The sequence below is a fragment of the Trachemys scripta genome, chromosome 14, assembly GCF_013100865.1.
Source record: "Trachemys scripta elegans isolate TJP31775 chromosome 14, CAS_Tse_1.0, whole genome shotgun sequence".
NCBI classification, from domain to species: Eukaryota; Metazoa; Chordata; order Testudines; family Emydidae; genus Trachemys; species Trachemys scripta.
The window spans coordinates 21,136,664-21,161,015 of NC_048311.1; the positions used below are offsets into that span (position 1 = coordinate 21,136,664).

The 24,352-nt window shown below is 48.2% G+C and overlaps 2 protein-coding genes across 4 annotated transcripts in view; one reads left to right on the forward strand and one right to left on the reverse strand.

The window, feature by feature from the left end:
• HID1 (HID1 domain containing) overlaps positions 1 to 4,470 on the forward strand; it is a 44,517-nt gene extending 40,047 nt beyond the window's left edge. For both annotated transcript variants that reach the window (XM_034790485.1, XM_034790486.1), the window contains exons 16-19: positions 380 to 460; positions 904 to 995; positions 1,454 to 1,612; positions 2,115 to 4,470. In XM_034790485.1, the coding sequence (XP_034646376.1) occupies positions 380 to 460; positions 904 to 995; positions 1,454 to 1,612; positions 2,115 to 2,178 (396 nt within the window). In that variant the 3' untranslated portion in view covers positions 2,179 to 4,470. The remainder of the gene's footprint in view (positions 1 to 379; positions 461 to 903; positions 996 to 1,453; positions 1,613 to 2,114) is intronic.
• A 3,509-nt stretch (positions 4,471 to 7,979) lies between these two features.
• Positions 7,980 to 20,653, reverse strand: OTOP3 (otopetrin 3). 2 transcript variants are annotated; one of them, XM_034788982.1, is made up of 8 exons: positions 20,490 to 20,653; positions 18,360 to 18,813; positions 16,128 to 16,264; positions 14,191 to 14,249; positions 13,086 to 13,203; position 12,382; positions 11,233 to 12,155; positions 7,980 to 9,047 (listed from the first exon to the last, which is right to left on the reverse strand). In XM_034788982.1, the coding sequence occupies exons 2-8, from the start codon at positions 18,766 to 18,768 to the stop codon at positions 8,877 to 8,879; spliced, it is 1,818 nt and encodes a 605-aa protein (XP_034644873.1). In that variant the 5' UTR covers positions 18,769 to 18,813; positions 20,490 to 20,653; the 3' UTR covers positions 7,980 to 8,876. The 2 variants fall into 2 exon arrangements, with proteins under 2 accessions (XP_034644873.1, XP_034644872.1); XM_034788981.1 differs by lacking the exon at position 12,382 and having other exon boundaries at positions 13,106 to 13,203.
• Between the last annotated feature and the right edge of the window lie 3,699 nt (positions 20,654 to 24,352).

A 24,352-nucleotide genomic window follows, 5' to 3' on the forward strand; every position in this document is an offset into this window, starting at 1 on the left:
CGTATCGGAAAGAAGCAAAACACAGGCCCAAACTCACTTTCCCCCCTCATATAGGTCCCCTTAACTATTCCACTGCTCCTGGGCTTAGTAGCAACATCAAGGTTTGTGTCCAGGGTTGTAACCTTGCCACTTCCTCGTGCAATTTCAGCCCTGGCTAATCTCTCTTTGAACCCAGGCCATTTCACAGTTAAAGGCTAGTGCATTAGACCGAACAGTGGGTAATGAAATGCTGGTGGTGGGACCTTTTCCCCGAGGACCTGGCCAGGCCACTTTGCATAGTGATTCTCCAGGGTGGCCAGGAGGATGAGACGGTGTTCAGCAGAAAACAGATACTGCTAACTATTCCATGCTCATACTGACTCTGATTGTACATTAATAGGAGACATTGCAGCCCAAACGGGATCGAAGGCGTCTGTCCAGTGCATCCTTGAGCGGGCAGTGGACGCCGACTTCTGACTGGGTGAGAGGAGCTGGGACAGGGGAAATGCCCGAGGAAAGGGATTGGGCTCGAACTCCTGTTTCTAAAGCCGGGATGTCCCAGCTGCTGCAGATGAATCTCTCTGCAGAGATTTCCACTGATTTGGGGCCTGATCCAAAGCCAGTGGAATGGCTCCCATAGAGTGAGCTTTAGGTCAGGCCATTGGTGCATATCCAGGCTTCTGTACTAATGTGATAGGCCTTAGAGAGAGACCCTAAGTGTGGACAGATCCCTCTCCAGGGATTCCCACTGACTCGCTGTTTAGCCCACTAGATACACATCCCTCTTCAGGGACTTCCAAATCTGAATACTCAACATACTGTAAGCAGAGATACTTGAAATGCTAAGCACTAACATAACCTGTGAGCTGTTCAGACCCTTCTCCATGGGGCACTGATCTCTTTGTGGGGGGGTTTCACCCACAGGTGCTGTCTTGGAAATCGAAGCTGCCTCTGCAGACAATCATGCGGCTCTTACAAGTGCTGGTTCCCCAGGTGGAGAAGATCTGCATTGATAAGTAAGTGTGTTGTGTTATGTAATAGGTGGGAGGCTGAAGGGGTTTGATTGGAGGCTGGTTGTGAGAGGCTAACGGATATGATGTCATCTGGGAGACAATCTAAGATTTTACCAGGGGTGGACTTGAGTGTATGCTTAAAGCCCAGGAAATCAGGCCTTTAATTCAAGTTCATGTATGTCTTTACTCTGGCGGTGCGTTCAGCTAGATTTACAACTCCAGCAGATACCAGGTGCTAGAGCTCTCCTCAAGCTTTCTGTTTATCTCATCACTTACACAATCTCCTCTTTTCAGTGGGAGCAGCTCAGGAGTCAAGTCCAGTGTGTGTGTGTGTGTGTGTGTGTGTATCTGTCCATGCATGGCTGTATGCGTTTACCTGGGTCAGTACTTTCTGCTGCAGCAAATTTCACAAATGGCAATTGACGATGTCCTGGATGCTCCCGTTCTCGCTCTCTCTGCAGGGGCCTCACAGATGAATCTGAAATCCTCAAGTTCTTGCAGCATGGCACTCTAGTGGGACTGTTACCTGTCCCTCACCCCATCTTGATCCGCAAGTACCAGGCTAACTCGGGCACTGCCATGTGGTTCCGAACCTACATGTGGGGAGTTATTTATTTAAGGTAAACCAGCTAGATGCATTCATAGCCCATCTTTGCCTAGCACTAGCAAGGTTTCGGTGCAAATCCCTAGTCTGTAAAGCAGCCAGCTCTAGACACTCCCTCCCTTAGCAGGTGTAGAGTGCTGGGAGAACGTGCAGCTACTCTAGGACTTTCCTTTTCCAGCAGCAGGTGCTATAGGGAATAGTGTAGCCACGCTGGCAGTGGGAGAGCACAACTGCTCCAATGTCTGCATCTCTAAGCAGGAGGTGTTGCAGGGAAATGATGGAGGAGTGCTGCCTGCCTGGGGTCTTGCAGCTTCTCCTGTCCCTGCCTCTGCTCACAGGAGGCACTACAAGGCATTGGGCTAGGAGCGCCGGCTTTGCAGGAGCTCACAGCTGTTGCATTCTCCTCTTTGCCATGCGGTAAATATATCCATTCTTGTTATCCCAGCTGGCAAGATTTGAGTGCCATCAACATTGGTTTGTTTCATAGTAAGTGACGTGACCGTCTTTTTCTCTTCCAGGAATGTGGATCCCCCCATCTGGTATGACACGGATGTGAAGCTATTTGAAATTCAGCGAGTCTAAGATGAGAGAAGGCACTTACCTCTGATAAGAGAGAAACACTGGAAACAAGGACCTCGCTGTGCGTTGCTCCATCACAGCTATTTCTGCATTTCACAGCCAGCTGAGAGACCAAAAGGACAATCACTTCCATTTACCTACCTGCCATTTGAAGCTTTAATCAGGATCTGCTCAGAGATACCTGCCCCTTAGCCCACCTCCCTTCCTATCCCTCCCCAGGAACCCTGAGTGAAAGATGCCTAGGGAGTGTCAGTTGTGGTTGTTGCACTAGAAACCAGACCATTCTTAGCTCTTCTGTCGTTCTCTCACTCCTGGCTTTGGTCTGGAGACAAACCTGAACCTGACCAGCTGGAGGCTATGACCTCCGCTCCCTCACTCCCTGGTCAGATTCAGCATTTGATTAAAAGACTCTGAATGTAAAGAGTTAAACTGGGTCAGCGAGGGAAGCTGCTGCTGCTGCGGGAGGTGCGTGTTTTTTTTATTGTAGAAATACATAGTTTTTTGTGGTTCTTTTCCAAAGAATTTATTCTAAGACTCCATCAGGTTGCAGGTCGTCTTGCTGCTGCCTCTCCTCACTGTCCATGGCAGGTCTGGAGGATCTTTATTTACCAGCTGAATTAAAAGGGAATGCTAAAGGGAATCTATTTGTTCATCCACCTCATGTCTGTGTTTTGAGTCCCTCTTTCCTTCCCCTTTGGTTGCTGTAAGCCAATGCTTCAATGCAAAGTCCAAAGCTCTGCCCTTTCCCTTTCTTCCCCACTTTGCCACTCACTGCCCTGGAGGTTTGCAGACCTGGAATGGTGCTGTGCCCTTAGAGATGGGCTCTTTAAATGACCAGAGTGTATGTGTCTAAAGCCACTTTGAATACCTTACTCAGACTAAGGGGGTCAGTGCAAAGGCTGGGAGAAAAGGGCTGGACCTGGAGGCATCAGCAGGCTTTTCCTTGCAAGGAGAAAGGAACAGTTTGTGTCGCCGTCCAGCAGCCTTTTCCAATTAATTGAAGGGACAGCATTGTCTAGCCTTGGAAAAAGCTATATCCCACCTTCCTTGCTGGGCATGTTGTCACTGCATGTGGGGAATGGTGAAGGGATCAGTTGTGCACTGCTTTTTCAGGGCAAAGGGTTGAAGGAAGGTCTCAGGGAAGTCTTAAGCAGCAAGTTGAAGGCAGCAGGAGAAAAGCAGCTAGACACTGGTAGGAGTGTCCGCTGGGGTGAAGTTGGATCCTTCAGAAGGCCTTGATGGCTTCTGGATTAAAAAAGCTAGACTGTATTGGAGCTCAGGCATGGTAAGTGTGGGAATCTATAGTTTGCAGGGACATTAGGAGATCATCTGCCTCACTCACAAGATATTGTGATGCCATGTTTGATGCAGCAGTGCAGGGTTGCAGTTCTGTAGATTAGGGCATGAGCCAGAGATGTTTCTGTTCCACTGGAAGGTCCTTATGTTGCAGAAGTGGGCCGCAGGATGAGGGGGATCCTCTCATGGACCAAGTTCTAATTCCTCTACTGCTTAGTCCTTAGTGTTTCATTCTGCAGACCGCCAAGGACAGCCATTCTTGATCCTTAGCTTTAGAACCACTGCTGTAGATGACTCCATGTCAACCATTCTCCCTACCTGTATGCAGGGGGCAGCCACCCAGTAGTACTTTCCCTTATGAGGCGCTCCATGCTGTGGTATGGGCAGCCACCGTGCAGTAGCCCTCTTTCCGGTTTAGTATGGGTAGCTCACTGATCTAGTATCAAAGCAGTCCCCCTCCTGTGGTGCTGGAACTGGACTAAAACCCCCAGCCCAGTTTGGTACTGGAGTATAGCCTGGAATATCCTTGAAGGACAAGGGATAGATGAAGGGAACCTTTTTTCTCTCCACCCCCAATGCATTTTGTCATCATTTCCACCACCACCACCCCCCTTCTGTATAAAGACATTTACAGATTGAAGTCTATATTTTGCTTGGAAATCTCTCATTGGAAGAATGTGATTGATGGAGCCCTGGTGATGGGCCGACATCTGATTGTACCGCACCTGCACCTCACAGCTGGACAAGGGACTTCTTGTGTCCCGGATGCTTGCTTTTCCCCTGCCCGTCACGCACACTGGTTTTGTGGTATCTTCCGGCCTTTCAGTTTGCTTTGTATATCTTCTGTTCCTTTGTGAGTTCCTCTGCCGTTTTATGTTCCTTGATGTTTCAGGTTCATGTTCCTTGATGTTTCAAGTTCAGTCTTTGTTCCATGAAAATCAAATTGCACTGTAAACTATTTGCTCACCTATAGAGATATAAAAATTATCTTAAACATGGCACCTGCTTTGACTCTGTCTGTCCCAGAGGGGGTTTATGATCTTGTTTGTGTTACTTCTGGGGGCCTACTGCATGATTTATGTGACTGGAGGATATGGTGTCCTGGTTTCCTTTGCAACGGGTGGCTTCCCACCTGGTTATCTCTGGTAAACTTACCTGACCTGTGCATTCCTGGCCTTTGATATGCTGCGAATAGGGTCTGTTAAAATGACTGAGGTCAAGGGCTTCACAGGATTCCAACAAAGGATTAGATACTTATATGAATAATGAGTACATAGAAATAATGAAATATAGGGCTAGAAAGGACCTTGAGATATCATCAAGTCCAGCCCCCCGTACTAAGCCAGGATCCAGTAAACCTAGACCAACCCCGACAGGTGTTTGTTCAACCTGTTCTTAAACACCTCCAGTGACGGGGATTCCACAACCTCCCTTGGAAGCCTGTTCCAGAGCTTATCTCTCCTTAGAATTAGAATTTTTTCCCTAATGTTTAACCTAAATCTCCTTTGCTGCAGATTAATTCTTCTTGACCTACTTTCGGTAGACATGGAGAACAATTGATCACTGTTCTCTTTGTAACAGCCCTTTACATGTTTGAAGACTTATCAGGTCCTCTCTGTTTTATTTTCTCAGGACTAAAAATGCTCCGTTTTTTTTAACTGTTCTTCATAGGTCAAGTTTTCTAAACCGTCTATCATTCTCTACTGAATTCTCTCCAATTTGTCCACATATTTCTTAAAATGTGGCACCCAGAACTGGACACAGCACTCCAGCAGAAGCCTCACCAGTGCTGAGTAGACCGGGACAGTTACCTCCTCTGTCTTACATACGACAGTCCTTTTAATACATCCCAGAATGATATTAGCCTTTTTCACAACTGCATCACAGTGTTGACTCATATTCAATTTGTGATCCACTATAAAACCCCAGATCCTTTCCAGCTAGAGTTTTGATTTTTGTTGTCCTATCTACTTTGGGAGATATAAATTCTGTGCCTCAGGGCTTAACAAACTACCTATGGTTAGAGAGAGACCTTCCCTCTGGGCAGGGTATTCCAGCATTGTCCATTAGGGGGTTTCTTGTACCTTCTGAAGCAGCTGATGCTGGCCTCTGTCAGATGCAGGATACTGGTGTAGCTGGACCACTAGTCCAATCTGGTATGGCAGTTCCTATGTTCCAGAGCTGACTGGTTATTGGCCTCTTTATCATTGGTCAGTGAACTTCATAGGTAAGTTCATGATGTTGCCACAAGAGACCACATCCCAGTTTCCCTCTCATGCTGTGTGTAGACATTCATTGTACATACAGGGTACATCTACACTGCTAACTCCCCCACTGCAGCGACCCTCAGAACTGGGTCTACAGACTCGGTTTACGGGGCTTGTGCTACGACACTAAAAATAGCCACTTACAAGTTCCCGCTTGGGCTTTAAGGGGGATGCGTCTCAGAGCCCAAGCTCCAATCTGAGCAGGAACATCTACACAACACAGCGTGAGCCTCGCAGGCTTGAGTCTGTAGATGTGGGCTCTGAGACTCGCTGCCACGGGTGTGTTTTTGCTGTGTAGACATGCCTGCAAAGTGCTAGTATTTGTATCTCAGTGTTAGGCCTCCAGAACTCCCTGATCAGCTAGGCCCTATCAACTCAAGCGTGACCTTCTCAAGCAATTTTCCTCTTCCCCACGCACATACATCATTGCTCCAGTATCTTTTGAAAACAAGGGAGAAGGTTTGAGAGCTTGTTTTCATTTGAAAGGAAAAGACCTCCGGTGTGTTCCTTGGGTGAGATTCCTGGTGCAAACTGAAATGGAAGTAATAATTAACTTTATTGGTGCCTAATTTATTCAGCTGTATTTTCTCCTGACATTTCTTGTTGACATAAGGCTTAGTAAAAGTATTTGAGGCAAAGTCCATGCTCACTTGACCTGTCTCACTTGTAACTTCCAGACTAGTTGCAGTAATTGTGATCTGTACCCACTGGGATGCCAGTGTCAGGGGCTCTTTGGAGAGGCATTTCCGAGTGCCATTAGCTCTCTCTGCCCCTGACTGTGGCTTATAGGGTGTTTGTTTTTATACAAGGCTGCAATTCTGAGAATCCAAGCTCTGAACCTAGCCAAACCCTTCTTTAGACTGATTTATGTTGGATGGGAGCAGTAAAGGTAGTGGTATTTGCACTTTAATCCATCAGCCTTGGTTAAGTGACATGAAGGATTTTGATAGCAAGAAAAGATGGATTGATTGTAAAATCGGGACCTGCCTTTAAATCTTTATATAATCTTTGTACTTGGGAAGGACTGGATCCGAAGCCTGTTGCAACCAATGGGGGGCTTTCCATTGATTTCAGAGGGCTTTAGGTCAGGCTCTGTGAGCAAAGGGCGAAACAAAGACTGCAACAGCAAACCGTGACTGTTCAAATTGTCTTTATTTCTATTCACTGAGCTCAGTGGGCCCTCGGTCTCGAGGGCCACCGCTAGCCTCTGTGCATTCCAGTTCCCCACCGAAGTGCCTTTGGTAAATCAAACACCTGATGTGTTTCTCATCAAACACGGTGCGGTGCATTTTTACTCCCGGATTTGCACACAGGTTAACGCACATTGCTCCATTCTGTACAGACTGTGGAAAGCACAAAGTGGGGAGGGGGAGTCACAGTAGAATTATTATTAGCTTATTTTAGGGCTTTCCTAAATTCCAAGGCTAGAAGGGACCATGGTGATCATCTAGTCTGCCCTCCTGTGTAACACAGGCCAGGGAACTGCCCCTAGCTAGGCTTTCAAAACGGCAGGCAATGGTGTGACCTTCACTAGCGCAAAAGGATCAGCTGATTCCATTTCATGAGAGAACAAGAAACGCACTCAATAAAAAGCAGGACTGAAGAATGTCAAGTATAAGCTAAGTGGTAACTATAACGCTTCTCTAGCGCTTTTCACCGGCGGCGTGCCGAATGCCTGTCAGAACCTTCATTGAGCCCAGTTAAACGGGGTAAGTGGTTTCGTTCCCATTCTACAGATGGGGACATAGAGACACAGAGCTGTTTATGGCCTGATTTCCAGAGATGCTGAGTGCCCATACCTCCCTTTGACTTCAATTAGAGTTGTGGGTGCTCAGCACTTCTGAAAATTGATCCCCGAGGCCCAGATCCTCCAGGGTATTCAGGCGCCCTAGGCTGTGTCTACACTTAAAACACTACAGCAGCACAGCTTTTGTGCTCCAGCTGTGCTGTGGTAGCACTTCTGCATAGACACTCGTACAGCGACGGGAGGGGTTCTCCAGTCGCTGTAATTAATCTGCCTCCCTGAGAGGCGGTCGCTAGGTCAACGGAAGAATTCTTCCATCTGCCCAATGTGATCTACACCGGGGTTAGGTCGGCAATGAAAAATTGACACACACACACACCCCCCCCCGAGAGATGTAGCTATGCCGCTGTACGTTTTCTATGTAGACCAGCCCTAAGTCTCATTGAATTCAATGAGAGTAAGGCCAGGTCTACACTAAAAAGTTAGGTTGACCCAGCTACATCAATCAAGGATGTGAGAAATCCACCCCCCGGAGTGGCAAAGTTAAATCGCCCTAGCCCCTGGGTGTCGACAGCAGTAGGCTGGCAGAAGAATTCCGTCAACTTCGCTACCGCCTCTCAGGGAAGTGGATTACCCATGCCAACGGGGAAACCCTTCCTGCCAGCATAGGTGGCATCTACACTGAAGCACTACAACAGCACAGATGTAGCTGCATTGCTGTAGCATTTCGAGTGTAGACAAGTCCTTAACGAATTAAATATCTTTGAGCATCTGGCCCACGGATACATATAGAGTTAGGGTCAGAATCAGGAGCAGAACCCAGATCTGCTCTAACCACTACACCCCGCTCCATAGGTGCTCATATGAACCTTGTACTTCCATACATCCATGTAAAAAGTGGGCATTTTTGTTCATTTTTGCTTGACCATGGGGCATGTACTTCAGGTATTTCTGTGGCCTCTTCCTCAGATTGCTGAGAGGGTTCCTGCCCTTGATTTCAGAGGTTCTGTGGAGTGCATTTCAGTCTGTGCATCATGTTTCTGCTCTTATGTTCAGAGGGTTGAAGGTGGAGTGTCCTGAGTGCAGTAACTATATTATCCCTAGTATTCTGGCACTAGATTGTTTCCATTGAGCCGTGCAGTATTTTACAGACCAGTCCAGATTGTTTTGTTTTTCTATGGAGAAAGTTGACACCAGCATGTTTAAAACACAAAGCAACTTCCCTTTCATCTGGAACTCCTTGAGAAATAGGGCTCAGAGGAGTGAAAGTCAAAATGAAAGCGAGCTGGCAGTATCTGTGTCTTTGTTCCCAGGTCTCCCCCATCCGGCTACTGCTGTGTGACTTCAGCTCCATTTCTCCCTCCACCACTGGGCGAGGGAGGGTTGGGCCTGGTTCAGGATGACACATAAACCTCCAGGAGCCCCCCGACGGAGTGCATTCTGTAGAACACACCCAGGGGCAGGCCGAAGTTCACGATGGCAAACCAGGTGGAGTAACCGTAAAACGACTTCTCCAGTCCGTTCTCGAAGGCGGGGTGCATCCCGAATGTGGGCATGATCCACAACTAGAAGGGTGGTTACAAAGAGTAGAGGTCAGAGGAGGTTAGGGTGTCCTGTATCAGGGGCTCTCGACCTTCCCAGACTACTGTTCCCCTTTCAGGAGTCTGATTTGTCCTGTGTACCCCCAAGTCTCACCTTGCTTAAAGACGGTTTGCTTACAAAATCAGATGTAAAAATACAAAAGTGTCACAGCCCACTTCGAATGACAAATTGCTGACTTTCTCATGGCTACCATATAATTCCAATATAAATATTGTACATACAGTTCAGTGTATAGTCTACAGAGCAGTATAAACAAATCATTGTCTGTAGGAAATGTTAGTTTGTACTGACTTCACTAGTGCTTTTTCTGTAGCCTGTTGTAGAACTAGGCAAATAGCTAGAGGAGTTGTTGTACCCCCTGGAAGATCTCTGTGTATCCCCAGGGGTATGCGTACCCCTGCTTGAAAACCATTGTCCTATATATATTCAGCATAGTCCATGGCACTGGGTATGCTCAAAAGCCTATGGTGCTGAGTGGACGCAGGGCTGGCTGAGGCAGTCACTGGGGTATCTCTGATTAACCGAGCAAGTCCTCTCCTTAACAGAAGACATCTCAGAGGGATGTTTCCTCCCCTTACACTACTGCAGTCTCTGCCAAGTAAAACCATGTCTCTAATATAACCCCGTCTGGAGACTCAGTAACAAAACAGTTGCCCCCACAGCCTGGTTCAGCTTTTCTCATGTGTCTGGCATGAGGAACTTGGAAAATGTAGTATTTTTATGACTATTTTGTGTGACTTGGTTTCCCTGTTGTATTGTGGCCTGACTGCGTGCATAGCACTAACTCACAGGCGGCTGTGAAGGGGGAGTTATGGAACTGAGCAGGCCAGGTAAAACACGGACAGCCTCTCAGGTCCTCAGCTTCAACGGAGTTATGATCGCAAAGGCTGGGCCAACAGCTGGGAGCAGAAGTTACCTCGCTGACTTCATCCAGGCTAGGATGTTTTACTCTTCCCAAGGCTAAGCCTGGGATCCAAAGGGCTGTTAAAAAGGTGCCCATTGCCGAAAAGGAGGGATTTTTGAAAGGGGATGAGCTGAGAAAGGCTGGCCAGGATGTGTCACTGAAACAGCTGAGAGGACTTGGAGGCAGAGGAAGCAAGCTAGAAGCAATGAGCTGTTTCTCCCAACTCCGAGATGGGGAATCAGCCGGACCTGCCGGAGCTTTGGCTGGAGAGGTGGAACTTGGGTAAAGGACTATGCAAGTAGGTTTTTAAATCTACTTCTGTTAGCACTGTGTACCTTTGGGGGCAGAACAAATCATGCTTTGTTTTGAAGAAGCTACTTCTGTTTCCCTGCAAATGCTCCCAACGCAACACTCTTGCACGGGCCAGCCCCAGTTGGACCTGCAGAATCAGTCACAGTTGGTAACCAGAGGATGTATCCCACGCCCTGGTTTACAAGTGGGTGGACTGCAGAATTCCACCTGGGGAGTGGTAAAGGCCTGACACCCGTGGGTGTGCACTCAGAGACACTCTGATAAGGGACAGCAGAAACCGTGACAGATGGGAGCCACCTAAGTTTTAATCGCATCCTCAAGCCAATGTTATAGCTCTGTCCAAAGTTTTTATCACGGTTCAAGGATGTGGTTAAGGTCCTGCCTATTCTGTTCAATGGAAATGGGTTGTAACTAGCTGTGTGGGCACAGATGTCATTGCAGACATGTCCTAATACTGGAGACTCTTGATGACAAGGACCCACTGCTATCCGCTGTGCTTCCCACTTCCCTAGTTAGTCACTTTTTATTCAACACCAAATGTGTGTAATAACTTCTAATATATCTAAAATCAGGGCATCGGAGGAGTTTTTAGCTGCCTATGTTCCGTGAAAATCTCCCCCCGACCCATGTACAGAAAATCCAGCCACGCTGGAGTCATTCGCTTTAAAAAAGTATTTTAGGGCCAAGGAAGTGAGAGGTTAACAGGAAACCTTGTCTGCATTGTAGCATGAGCCTCAGTGCTGGTGTGTAGAGTTTACTAGCAGGCCTAAGGAATATGGATGAACGAAATGGATGGCTCAAAGGAAAGAGAAGGTGGGGTGGGCAGGTGTGTGTGCGTGTGTGAGAGAATGTAGAACCAAGGTGTTCTCTGGTATACTTGTTCTCATTCCAGGTCCGGGATGTAGAGAAGGCAGCTTGAGAGAGATACTCACTATGATGTTGCACAAGACCAAGAAGATTGAGATCTCCTTTAGGGCTTTCCTCTTCCAGTTCAGGCGGCCGTAGGTATGGCTGTAGGCATGCGAAACCCTCCTGATCTCCTGTCTTATCTCTAGTGGGTAAACTCTTCTCGGTTCACAGTCTTCACGCTTCTCACCTTCTTTTGCTTCAGTCTCTTTGTTGCCAGGGGGCGGCGCGGGCTCCTGGCTGGTGTGTGATATGGCCGTCTCTTCACTGGATGGACCCGAGTGCTGTGTGTGGGGCCCAGCCAGGCTGGCATCAGGATCCTCCACCAAAGGCTGCCGGTGAAGCCCCTCGATAATGAAGATGTTTTGCGTGATGTGCTGAATGATGAGGCTGACCGCGTAGGTCAGGATGAGTCTGTTTAGCAGGTCTCCAGGGTTGGTGGCCACAATGGCGACAATGGAGAAGTAAGAAATGCCAATCTGGCCTAGGGCTGCTCCCATGAGCAGGATCACGTCCAGGCTTCGGGTTGGGTTTTTCAGAGTGTCTAGCTCACGCTCTTCCAAGCCATGGATGACAGTCCCAGCCAAGGCACCCACAGTCATCATCGGCAGAAGCGCGACGTAGTAGGAATAATACAGCACAAGGGTCTCCTGCCTAGGCGCTGAGCTGGTAGCCTCGATCTGGTAGGTCATGAAGATGCAGATCCCAATGAACAATGTAGATATGCCCAGCACCAGCCCATAAATGACACCACGGAGCTTGAATTTGGGCTTGGCATGAATGGTGTGGTGGGGAGGGATGCGCCTGCCCACGTTCTTCCACATGACGTACAGCATGGAGCTGCCGATGAGGCAGTATTCCATTTTGAAGGGGTACAGCAAGATGTAGCCCTTCTGGAAGACGCGGCAGACTATTGTGTTTGGACACGTGCATGAGCTGGACTCGTTGCCTGGAGTGAGGGAAGAGGAAGAGGGTCATTTGGGAGGCATGAATAGCCTGGAAAGTTGTTTTTTTTTGTCTATTTCCTGACTACCTGCAGTGAGGTCCTACATACCTGCCTGCCCCAGAAAGCCTAATGACCTGCATGAAGCCAATGAGCCTTTAAAACTGGCGGGGAGGGGGCAAAATGCTCTAAGCCCAGTACAAACACTAACTAATCAGCCCTCCCAGTCCACCCTGGAAGAGGGGAAATATTGGTTTCTCCATTTGTACAAGACACAGACAGATGAAGTCACCTGTCCAAGGCCACACAGCAAGCCAATGGCAAAGCCAGGATCAGTGCTAAGGCTTTTCTGGTTCCTATCTCCCTGCTCAATCCACTAAACTCTCTTCACATGCATCTGGGAGGTTAAGACCCCTGGTAAAGGTTTACAACATCGTCCTGAGAGTTTGAGGTTTCTGCCGTGTCATGATGAACTAGTCACGTAGGGAACTGATAGGCATCTCTCTCTCTCTGGAAGGAGAGACCGGACCCAGTCCTGGACCATGACTATGTGTAGCCCTTGCCCTGTGTGTAATATGTATTCTCTTTCCTTCCCTACCTAGACCTTCTCCCAGGAGACCTCTTTATCTCCAAAGTTTAGTGGCTAAATAGTTTTCCAGGCAAATCAGCATGTTCCAAACGACCCACAAACAGTAGTACGGATCATCCAAAAATCTAGATCTCTACGGGTGACCTCAACCTGCAGTTAAGAAAAACTTCCTCTTTCTCCGGAAAAATAGACACCAACTCCTTGTGCTTTAGTGAAGCCATGCATCCCAGTGGAGATGATCCTGAAAACTGAATGGCTGGGGCCAAGGGCTAGTGCTGATCTCGCGGATTCTCCATCCTACCTGTCTACCTGTTGCTATTAAGAAGCAGTGAAGAATGAGCCATGACTGGAAAATTTTGCACAAGACCTTTGAGTGCCGATTCAATTTCCCTGTGCATAGAGTCGTTGGTCACTGCTAACAGCCAGAGGAGGAGATCTGTGGCCATGGTCAGCATCAGCCCACATCTGTAAAAGGGAAAGAGCACTTTTACAACGTGTCACCTGAGAGCTTCTTTTATGGTCTTTTGCCTTTAGCTCCTCCTTGCTTTATGGCGCACACACGATCTCCAACCTGTGTGGTACTACCTGGACTCACATGGGCACACCCACCCACACCTGTGCTTATGCATACACTCAGGCATGCACACTCATATATTTGCACACATAAGCACACCCATTCCTGCACAGTCATAGCCATTCCCACTTGCAGTAATTTGCACAGGTTCTCACGTCCACTAGACTTACACCTGAACTCTTAAATCAGTTGCGAACTGTGCAAGGGGCCCACTGGGGCTTGCAGCTGTTACAGGAACATGTGATGGCCGGAAGAAAGCTGACTAACCCATGTAGACGTAATGAAAATGGGCGAGGTCAAGTCAAAACCTAGTGCCTCAGCAAGCACGTGCAGTAGAAAGATTCTTGAGGTTGGGGGTTAGTTTGTGAAATCTCTCATCCTTTAAAGATGAATTTTCCTGCTTGGTGGAATTGGCAGTAATCCCGCTGGCCCCCAGCACTGGCATGGATGTCTGCTCTAATGTGGGTCCTGCAGTTTTATATGTCTACCTGCAAGGATTGTGCCTCTCCACTGTAATCCACAACCTCCTATTCATGTTGACTAGGTCATTATCCTCCATTGAGGAAATTCAAGTGGACTGGAGATGGGATTAGGAAATCAAACCGGTTGATGCCACACAGACCAAACAAGAAGATGGCTCAAAAGGCAAAGCCCATCCGAGGCCTGTTTGAAAGAGTGACAAATTGATCTGCCTTGCATTTAAATATAAAATCCTTCAGTTTTAAGAAACAAAGATCTTTAAAGCTGAAATGCAGATTATAAGGCGCCCCTGGGAGGGCTGCTGAGGAAGGGAAAGTGGAGTCAGAAAGGCCTGGTATGGGAGTGTTCAAAGTAATACGAAGGGCTATTAAACAAGGCCCCTCCTCCTCTCGTCCTACCTGGTGAGGTTGTGCTGGACTTGGGTACAGTCCTTACAGTGGCGCCATAAAAGGTACGTCTGAAAGCAACAGAAACAATCAAATGAACCTATTGTCAACCTGGCAACAGGTGCGTGTGCAGATGTGTGTGAGCGGGAGCCTGTGCAAATGCAAGCGTCTGAGTGGGAACGGGCGCAGGAGTGCTTGAGCTCATGTGTGCATACGCATCCATTTTGCAGCATCTGCATGTGGGCAAACAGGTATTGTCTAAAGTGCCACCAGCTGCTTGACTACACTAGCGGTTTGATATTGAAAATAATATTCAAGAGACCAAATAACCAAGCGGAGCTTTTTAATACCTTCTGCTCTGCTCTTTCCAGGAAGCAGCTCTCTGACCGCCTGCAGTTCACCTTACACAGAAGCGGTGCTCCGAAGTAGGCATTTCAATTGGCCATATTTATCGTCTGGTTTACAAACGAAAAGCACTTTATACAGCACCCAAAACTAAAATCCACCAGTCAGCTTTTTACCCTGTTGTTCTGTATTAACGTCTTCCTGCCTTATCTTTTGGTTTGGATCCCACATTCCAAAGGCTAGGAGGGGCCGTGGAGTCACAGTACAGCCTGTACTAGGACGCACCGTTCGGGTATCTTGTCCTTGACAGGTTTCCTATTTGCTAATGCCAAAAGCGACGTTTAGATTGGCAGAGCATTGTGGGGTAGATAGATGGATAGCATGACAGAAGTGAGCTGAATACGAGTCAGTTAACAGAACTGCCCAACATTAATATTGAGAATAACATACACAGTATTAATACCATGCGCATAATACCTATTAATGCGGGGGGAGGAACATATCTGGCTACATCTACACTACACACCAGTGCTGGAGGTATGTGGTGTACGTGTAGCTACACGCACAGTGAAAAGCAGGCATGTGTCCACACTTGTAGTAGTGTGGAACAACATGCATCGGTGGAAGCCTCTGGCAGTGGAAGAAGGCTTCAGCAGCTCCCTGCTGCCAGAGCCTTTCACTGGGTGAGGAAAGGAAGAGGAGGAAGCAACCTGGAAACCCCCTGGCTGGAGCCTTTCCCTGCAGTGGGGAAAGGCTCCAGCAGGAGGGAGGTTGCAGACACTCCACTGCTAAAAATAGCAGTGTAAACAGGAAGGCAGACTAGAGAACGTGTAGGGTTTGCACTCTCAGGGGTGCCTCACGGTCACCCTGCTATTTATACCCATGCTAGGGGGGCTACACAGGTATGTAACATGCCGCCAAAGGAAGCATGCAGCACAGATGTACCATAGGTCTGGCTAGCGTGTAACTGTGTCCGTGTGTGAATGTGAGGGCGCATGTACATATGAATCTAATCCGAAAAGAGAGACTTGAAAATACATTTCCATTCGCTCTGCTAGGCACAGGAGTTTGCGTCTGATAGAATCTGGGGAATTTGCATATATGGTTTTAGCTCACAGAGATGTCATAATTTATGAACTTCTGGTTGCAAAGCACATCTAAATAATTTAAATGGGCAATTGATTTTGCCATTACGGTTTGGCAATTGCAAACAGAGAGAAATCCTGATTTCAAATGGAAAAGCTTCCTGGGGGACATTAGTACAGAGACAGCTGTCTGGGCTGGTGAGGGGTAATGTACCAGATTTTCACTTATCTCTGTCTCTTTACTGACTTTGCAGAAGGAAGCAGGAGAACTTCCGCTAAATTCCATGATCGATTTATTGTCTTTTATCACAGTAATGATTTCATTTTATTTTTATGTCTTTGACTACTATTTGTGCTACATGTATTGGCACTGTATGTGGTTTGGTATTTAAAACAATAACTGATACTAAAAATACCTTTAACAAGAAACCCCCACCTCTGAGCTCTCTCTCCCTCCCTTCCCTGCCTCCCAGCTATATGGCAGAGTGACTGGATTCCAGAGAAGATGACGTTTCATACCTGAATGCAAACGAAGATGATTTCTATGCACGGGAACAGGGTTTCCAGGTGGGATTTGCAATGGTTGTGGCTGACAATGTATCCAATCCTGAACACTTGCAGGATGATGGTGCAGGCTCCAAACAGCACTAGAGACCCTGTCCAAACAGTAAAACCATCAGCGAACCAAATGAGTAAGGGTCCATACATAGAGGAAGCTGAAAGTGGTGCAGGTTTAGTAACCATCACCACATCTCCTGCTTTCATGCTTCCTCCGCTCGGTGGGGCTGGGAGAGTTCTAGTTTTGGAACTTTGGGGGTGGGCCCGAATTCAAATCCTGGATCCAGGTGCCCTGAAATTTGGGAAAATTTGAAAATCCCATGATTGTCTGCGGGGTGGGGTGGGGATCCCTGAATCACGATTTTTGAACATTTGGGTTTGGCAATACTGGCTCAGTCTCTAATTAAGCTACTTGAACAACGCACGCCATTCACCTGGATTACACATGTGTGGGAGGTGGTATTCATCCCGTTTTGCACAAGGTGTTGCACTAGAGACTAGGTCACTGGGCGTGAGGATTTCTGGGTAAAAATCTAGCTGCGCTGGATATCGCTCAGTAAAGCTTGGAGGGTCAAATTTCCAAAGCTGTTTAGGTGCTTAAGGCTGGAGAGAGGCACCTACTGGGCTTCTCAGCAGCTTAGGTGGAGAGCTGAGTGAAGAACTGAGTTTTCAGTTTGGTGGTTGAACCAAACATTTTTTTTTTAATGTTTTTGTTTCAATTTCACTTGGAACAAACCGTCTTTCATGTGTTCATTTGGCTTTCAAGTGTTTGAACCTGGGTCAGCTTCCAAATGAAACGTCATTTGGAGACAAAAAAAAATCAAAGTGGTTAGTTCTGAAAACGTTGCAACAAAACATCTGGACTTTTTGTTTTCCTTCCAGAACTACATGCCAAATTCGACTCAATTTCACAAATAGCTTCAGCCAACCCCGAAACCGCATTTTTTTGCCAAATAAACTAAATTATTTGGCCAAAAAATGTGTCTCGGCTCTAGCTTGGTCCCTCGCTCCCACTGATTTCAATCTAACTTGCTTAACTTCCATTGAAATCAAGAGGAGGTAGGTGTCTAACTCGGTTAGGGGCTTCTAAGGATCCCCCTAGGCACCTAACTGCATCGTTAAGTGCCTAAATACCCTTTGAAAATCTGGCCCTTAGAGCTTCATTTTACTCCTGAGCCAGTGCAGTAATTAAAGGCCCTAATAAACCAAGGACAGAGCGATTTGGATGTGTCATCTCATCAACTAAAGCGGGCTGGGCTGGTCAGCACTTGGCTGGAGCTCCACGAGGAAAACTCCGGTGCTGCAAGAAGTGGATTTGCTAAGCAGAAATCTTCCCTTTTGAATCAGTATGAGCCAGTATGCCAGCATGGCATGAAGGAGCAGACAGTACGCTGCTGTTAGCTATAACGGTGTCCGTCCCATTTGTGATCACTAAAGATAGATCTACACCGCAATTAAACACCTGCAGCTGATTCTGGTTCAAGCTGCGGGGCTATAAAATTACAGCATAGACCCTGTGAAGGGGGAGAGTCCCAGACGCTGGGTTCCAGCCGGATCCTGAACATGGACATCACAATCTTACAGCCCTGTAGCCTGAACGCTGCTAGCCCAGTCAGCTGATGCGGGCCAGCCGCAGGTGTTGAATTGCAGTGTAGACCCCCGCGAGGTCCCCAGGCTCTCGCTTTGCAAGAGGAAGGATGATGTGGTTGGTTTCCTGGATACATTCCAAGGTGGACAGTTACACCCTGCTGTCCTGAATTCCTCCCGGAGCTCCAGCTGCATGCAGGAGTCTTGGGCTCCTGGTCTTAGAACAACAGCCTGGTGCTTCCCTAGTCTTTTCATCAGAGGGTCTCAAAGCACTTGACAAACATCCAGGACCTGAAGCCTCCCAGCACCCTTGGGAGGCAGTGAAGTCGTATGACCCCAGTCATTCAGATGGAGAAACTGAGACATGGAGGTGAAGGGCGGGGCTGGGTGGGGGGAGAGATGAAGTGACTTGCCCAAGGTCACAGCTTGAGACAGTGGCAGGCAGCCCAGATCGCCTCATTCCCTGTGCTCTAACCGGTAGGAAATGCTGGGTTGCCGTGCCAGAGTTGGCAGCATTTTGATGGTGGGTGAAGTGGTCCCTTGTGTGTAAAGTGGTCTGAGTGTGAGGCACTGACCAAAGGTAAGAGGGTTGTGTGCAGCACTTACCCTGCACCCAGACTGGCCCGGCATGGGAGTCCCTGTACAGCACAGCATGGGGCTTCCTGCTGGTACACAGCAAGTAGTAAATGATCCAGCAGAGAGACAGGATCTTGAGGATGGAGAGGAAGATCCGGACGTCGCGCAAGGTAATCGCCACCCTGTTGAAAATCATGCTGCTTACGAAGGCACAGCCCAGAAACACCACGTTCATGGCCAGCAGCCCTGAGAACAGCTGCCCGGCCTTCCGAGCCTGCCTGTCCTTGTGGAGCAGCGAGGAGCAGCGCCGGTGCAGCCAGCACTTCTCGTAGCGGATCTTCCAGGCTTCGGGCTCCGCTGACGCTGACTCTTCGCCATCAGTATCCTGGTTAAGGTGCCTCTGCCGTGTAGCTTCCTTGCCAGCCATTTCAGCAGCCATGATTTTCTGTGGTCTGGTCGGAAGAAGAGTTCACGCTGGGATCCCCTGTGTGGTTAAACAAATGGGGATTAATAAGAGCACCGATGGAAAGGATGTTAGGAGCTGCTGCTGTTTATATACTGAGCCACTTGGCTTCACATGGAGATAAAGTCACACGTGAGATGAGTTTGGTGGTCTCAGCTTAGTCCCTGGCACAATTTATCTACATAAATCCTCCCAAGACCAGCCTTGAGTGCAAGAAAAGCCAGTGCCCCTGGGGACCTTCCTCGTTTGGGGCCTCCACCCCTTGTGCATGCTTTGCAGCTCGTGGCAGGATTTCATCTTTCCTCTCTGGCAGCGGGATCAGAGAAGGAGGAAACGGCTCGCTGCCAGACCCTCTCAGCTGTAGGGTCAGATGTTAAAAGTGGCCTCACCCTTACCAGCAAAGATCCCCCCCAGAATGAAGGAAAGATGAAAACATAGACGTCGGGCTAAAGGCAGTTTGGCATGTTCCATGCATTATCCTTTACATTCTGCATGTGTGATCTTGGCCCTTTGTCAAATCTGGATACTCCACGCTTGGAAGCACTGTGAGGCCAGCTGAAGTTTTTGTTGTTGGTTAAGGTACCTTGAGGTATTGGGGTGGGGTACCAAAGACAGGGAGCACTATTCACACCCTGCTCCCTAGACTTCTTCCAAGTCCAACTCTGCATCCAGGTTTTCAGCTTGTTTCATGGTAAGTATCTAGATCGGCCGCAAAGTTTGGATCCGGATCAGAACTTCTCCAAAGTTCAGGGCTATCTGGTTGTGAGATTTCGACCGAGGCCCATCTCTGCCAACAATTACACCATGCTATTCTTATTGAATGCATGAGACAACAAGCCTGCATGTGTATGAGGAGCATAAAGCAGAACTGGGACTTTCAAAGGTGTGTGAGACTTGCCCGGGCCTGCACCGGTTTGCCAGCAAAAGCTCCTGACTGCCCACTCCCTCCATCCCACCCCCAAGTCATATCTCAGGAAGGAGGCAGAGCCGGAAGACTCTTCTCCCTCCCCCCTCGAAATGCAGTGGGAGATGGTAGAATAAATACCTGGAGCTTGTCCCTAGGAGATGGTGGATTTTGAACAGAGAAAGTCCCAAATCAACCCCCGCAGGTCTGAGCACACCCAAACTTCAGGGCACTTTTCAGTTTGGACCTAGCTGTAGTTTACAGCAAGAATCGTGGGAGAAGAACAGCCTCCGAGGCAGAGACAATGCAGTCAAATGATGTTTAAAATGGTGCTTAAATGAGATCTTACGATACAGCCCTTGAGGGCTAAGAAAATGTTCTGTTCAAAGCAGGTGAAAAGAGCCTGCTAGATCCTAAAAGATCCAGCATGATTTGCTCTGTTAGTGGGGTAATTTATACACATGCGAAGTGTCTTCCAAGCAATGGACCCAGGCTGATTCAGCTGCTCCAGGCAGCTTAAATACACCAGGGGAAAGCAGATCCCTGGGCGGGCAGGGGCTTGCTCACTGGGCAAATCTCATTCTGATCGAAAGGGATCCACAGCGTTAGAAGAAAAACCCAACCCCTCACTTTGTCAGGGGGGTGATAAATCCACCCTGGATTTGCGGGGGACATGGTCCCAGACCCAGGCCTCCATGTCCAACCTTTCCGCCGATCCCCAGGAGTGAGCCAGAGAAAGGAGAAGCCGAGAAGAGGCGTCCAGACTGGCCAGAGCTCTCTGATATGTTCTTACCTCCACACGGGCTGGTGAGATCCGCAGGGTGGAAGCAGCAACTGGTAGGACCCGTTTTACATTCTCCAGGCACGCAAAGCTAAAATCACACACACACACCCCGCAATGACTGCTGTTTGGCCCCGGCCCTCTCCAGGCTTCTCTGAAGAGCTGCGGCAGGCAGACGAGGGCTGCCAACTGGAAAGTGTAACCTGGGCTCTCACAGCGCATTGATTTTTGCCTGTTTACTTTTGGAATATTATTGTCATTATATTAATGACCTCGCTGAGAGGTTCATTAGCTCGGCAGAGGGCAGCCAATAGGAATCAACCCTCTTAAACACCTGCCTGGCCAGCCCATGTCAACTGCCTGTTAGTTCTCTGCACAGGATGTGCTGACTGGTAAAAACCGCAAGCCGTAGTGACTAATGCCTTTTGAAGCTCCGCGGTGTCTGAAAGCTACTTCTCCCTCACTGATGCACTCGAGGGAGCTCCAGGTGGGGGATGATGGGCAAACTGGGCTGGCTAAAACAACCGGAGCTTTCTCCCTGGTCTCAACATGAACCTCAGCTGAACTGGTTTTGAAGTTCAAAAAAAAAAAAAAAAGTTTGGATCTCTTTGCACCCCCCACCCCCCACCATTTTTCATTTTCTCTGAGCTTCTCTGGAGAAACAGGCCAAAAGGGAAGTGGCTTTTGTGAGTTTGGATCCAGGACTTGTTTTCCCCGAGTCTGCAAACTGTGAGGGGTTTTAGAGACCTGTTTGCACGTCTCTGAGCTGTTCTCTTGGGTTCCGGAAGCGGAAAGGCTGGGATACACAGCCAGATCCTCCGCTTCAAATCAATGGCGCTACATCAGCTTGTACCAGCTGAGGTTCTGGCTCAGAATGGAAAAAACTGGTCTCAAGGTATTTCCAAGCTTGCCAGAAGCAGGAGGAGCCATGGTGAATCCTGGGAGATGGTGGTCAAGAGAGGTGTTTAGCACACTATGGCTAGACATATGATCAGATAAACACGCAAACTCTTAGGCGCATCTCCAAACCGAACCACAGGAGTACCTGAAGATTAGTTACCCGTATCACGGCCTGCCATGAGAGATGGGCTCCAAAGGAAGAATTCAGAACCACATCTGAATTTCGAATAGCACAAAGTTTTGGGGTGTTCAGATCTTCAAGTGTGCTTTTGGCTCATCTTGATCTGAGCTTTACAATGCTTGTTCTCAGTCTGCTGTATGCTCCCAGCCTACTGAAGGTGAGTTTCTTTAGGCCACTGGAATATTTTTGGCAAACTGACCTCTGTTTTTGGTTGGAAGCCGGGGACAATACTGTACTGTTCTTAGCTGAGTTTGTGTTCCCTGAAAGTCCAAGTGCAATGGGGTGCAGATACAGGTGAAATGACACCGGGAGAAAGGTTGTTAAGAACAGAAATGTCTAGCGTTGCAGCTCTGGGTTTGTCACTTTTACAACATACTTGAGTTCTGAGTCACAAAGTCCCCCGCAAGAGACTGATAAGCAATGGAAGGAGACATGGGGTGAGATGCAAAGTACTGCCCTGGATCAGAAACTGGCTAAGGCACAGAAAACAAGGACAGGAATTATTTATTTGTCAAAAAAACAAGAGTGGAAGTGCCCCAAAGTTCTGTCCTAGGAATGGCATTTTAAGATATTATTGCATGTTATAAACCATCATGCTTCATGGCATAAGCCAGCCAGTAACTGATGGGGAGGTGGGATTAGGAAGATTTCCCCTATCAACAAGTTATTTCATCACTATCCACTACACTGTTTCCTGCACCTACCTCTGAAGAATCTGGTACTGGCCACTGCCAGAGCAGGATACAGGGCTAGATGGACCACTGTCTGTTCTGGTATGGCATGTCTTATGTATGGGCAATCAACATTTTAGATAGGCAATCAAGCTCCTTTCCTAATGCCCATTTTAGAGCTTAGCAGGCCACTGGGCTACCCCACGATGCCATTTGGTAGCCTATATATTTAACAGAAAAAACAGATTTCCGGGTAGGATAATAACAAACCTGGAATCTTCTTCCCATAGCACTTGGTGCAATATTGGGAGCCCTCCTGTGGATTTTAAAACCGCAGGCTTAGGTTTTCTGCAGCTGGGTGTGGGCATCTCCTGGGCAGAAAGATGGGAACTGGCTTTGCTGAAATCCTAGATTCTACTTTTAGAACCAGAGCTCCAAATTCTGCCCTCCCCGCAGCTTTGGGGAAGCCTGGATGGGGATTGAAACTGGGTGATCAGCCTCTCAAATAGACCAGATCAACCCCCCAGATCTGAACATTCCCCAGGGAAGGAAAAGAAGTAAATAAAGTTCCCTTGAGGAATAATAATTTAAGGTTTTTAAAAAAAAGGTTTCACAGTATTCAAAAGTGTTTCATGAAACTCAACACTTGAAAAGTGCTGGGAGTTTACAAACTCTGAAACCCAACTGGTTCACCTTTGCTTAACCCTGAGCTTCTGGCCTTGTATATGTTGAAAAGCGCATCTCTTTAACTATATCTCCCCTAGCTTTCAAATGGATTGATGCAAGTTGAATCGATACAAGCCAGGGTTAAACCAACTTAAGTGCGTCTACATTGGGGGTTGCACCGGATTAATGAGTTCAGTTTTTAAGTCCATTTCATTAAACAGGTGCAGTTTTCTAGCATAAAGACGGCTTTCTTTGCTCCCGGGCTGAATCAAAGTCATTAATACCAGAAATAACCTCTCCCCCTCCATTATCTGCAGCATTCTGATTAACAGCTTTCTGTGTGCACTCAGCATTAATAAAGCTACGGGCTGTCTCTGAGACTATCTGCATAGTCAAACTGTAAATCAGAGCCAAGACAGTAGGAGGCCAAGCTCTGGTGTTTGTCCAAGAGGGTTCTGTGGAATGCCTGTTGCCTAAGACACTCCACAGTACAGCCCCACACCCTTCCCTCCACAGATAAATGCCCCAGGATGACGTCTCAGCGTGGAACTAATTGGCAGTTGAGATTCTGGTGTGATAAGGTGATTGAGGCTCTCCGATGATGGCCGCCTCTCCCAGTTTGTGCCATTTGCCCCAGAGAACTCTCCATGCGCCCTTCCCTTCACTGCAGCGGAAGGCGGGGGAGCCAACCAACTTATTGGGCAAAAATAACTGGGCAGTGACCCAGTGTTGGAGTTGCCCCTCTTCCCCCCAACCAGTCCTCAACAAGAACCAAACCTCACCTCTGGCTCCCACCTGTCCACAAGCAAGCAGCCAACCTGATTTCCCCACCCCTCAGCAAAGACCCAACCTGGTCTCTCCCCCACCACAAGCAGCTGAATCTTCTCACCTACAGCCCCTTGGTGAATTCCTCTCCCAGCTGCCACCCCCTCCCCAGCAAACATCCAACCCCTCAGCCCTCAACAAGCACCCTGCCCCAACCCCATTCTCCCAACCTTCAAACCTGACAACTCCCCCCCTCCCTGTGCGCATTGAGAAGCTGACCTCTTCCATGGCCAGTGGACTGGACATATCTCCCACCTAGCTGCTGAACTGTTCGGTCAACAGTTGATTATCTCCCCCTCCCACTGCCTAACCTTCGACTAAATCAAAAACTGACCTTGGGAACAAGGAATGGTTCAGAAATCAGGGAAGAGGGACAGTTTCTCTGTATCCGCGACACCATGACTCAGGTCAGGCCCTATTCACAGCCTTTTCCTCTCCCTATTGTTCACCTGCCATAAAGCAATTTCTTATCTCCGGCTGTTTGTTAGATTGGTTCCCTCACTGTGTACTTACATGGTGAAAGGTCCTGGCTTTTGTGCGTTTGATGGCTCAGGACTCGTGTCCTCTCCTGGCACCTGGATTTGAATTAGACCTGGGTGGGACTTTCAGGTTTGGGTAGAGCTGGGCTGAAG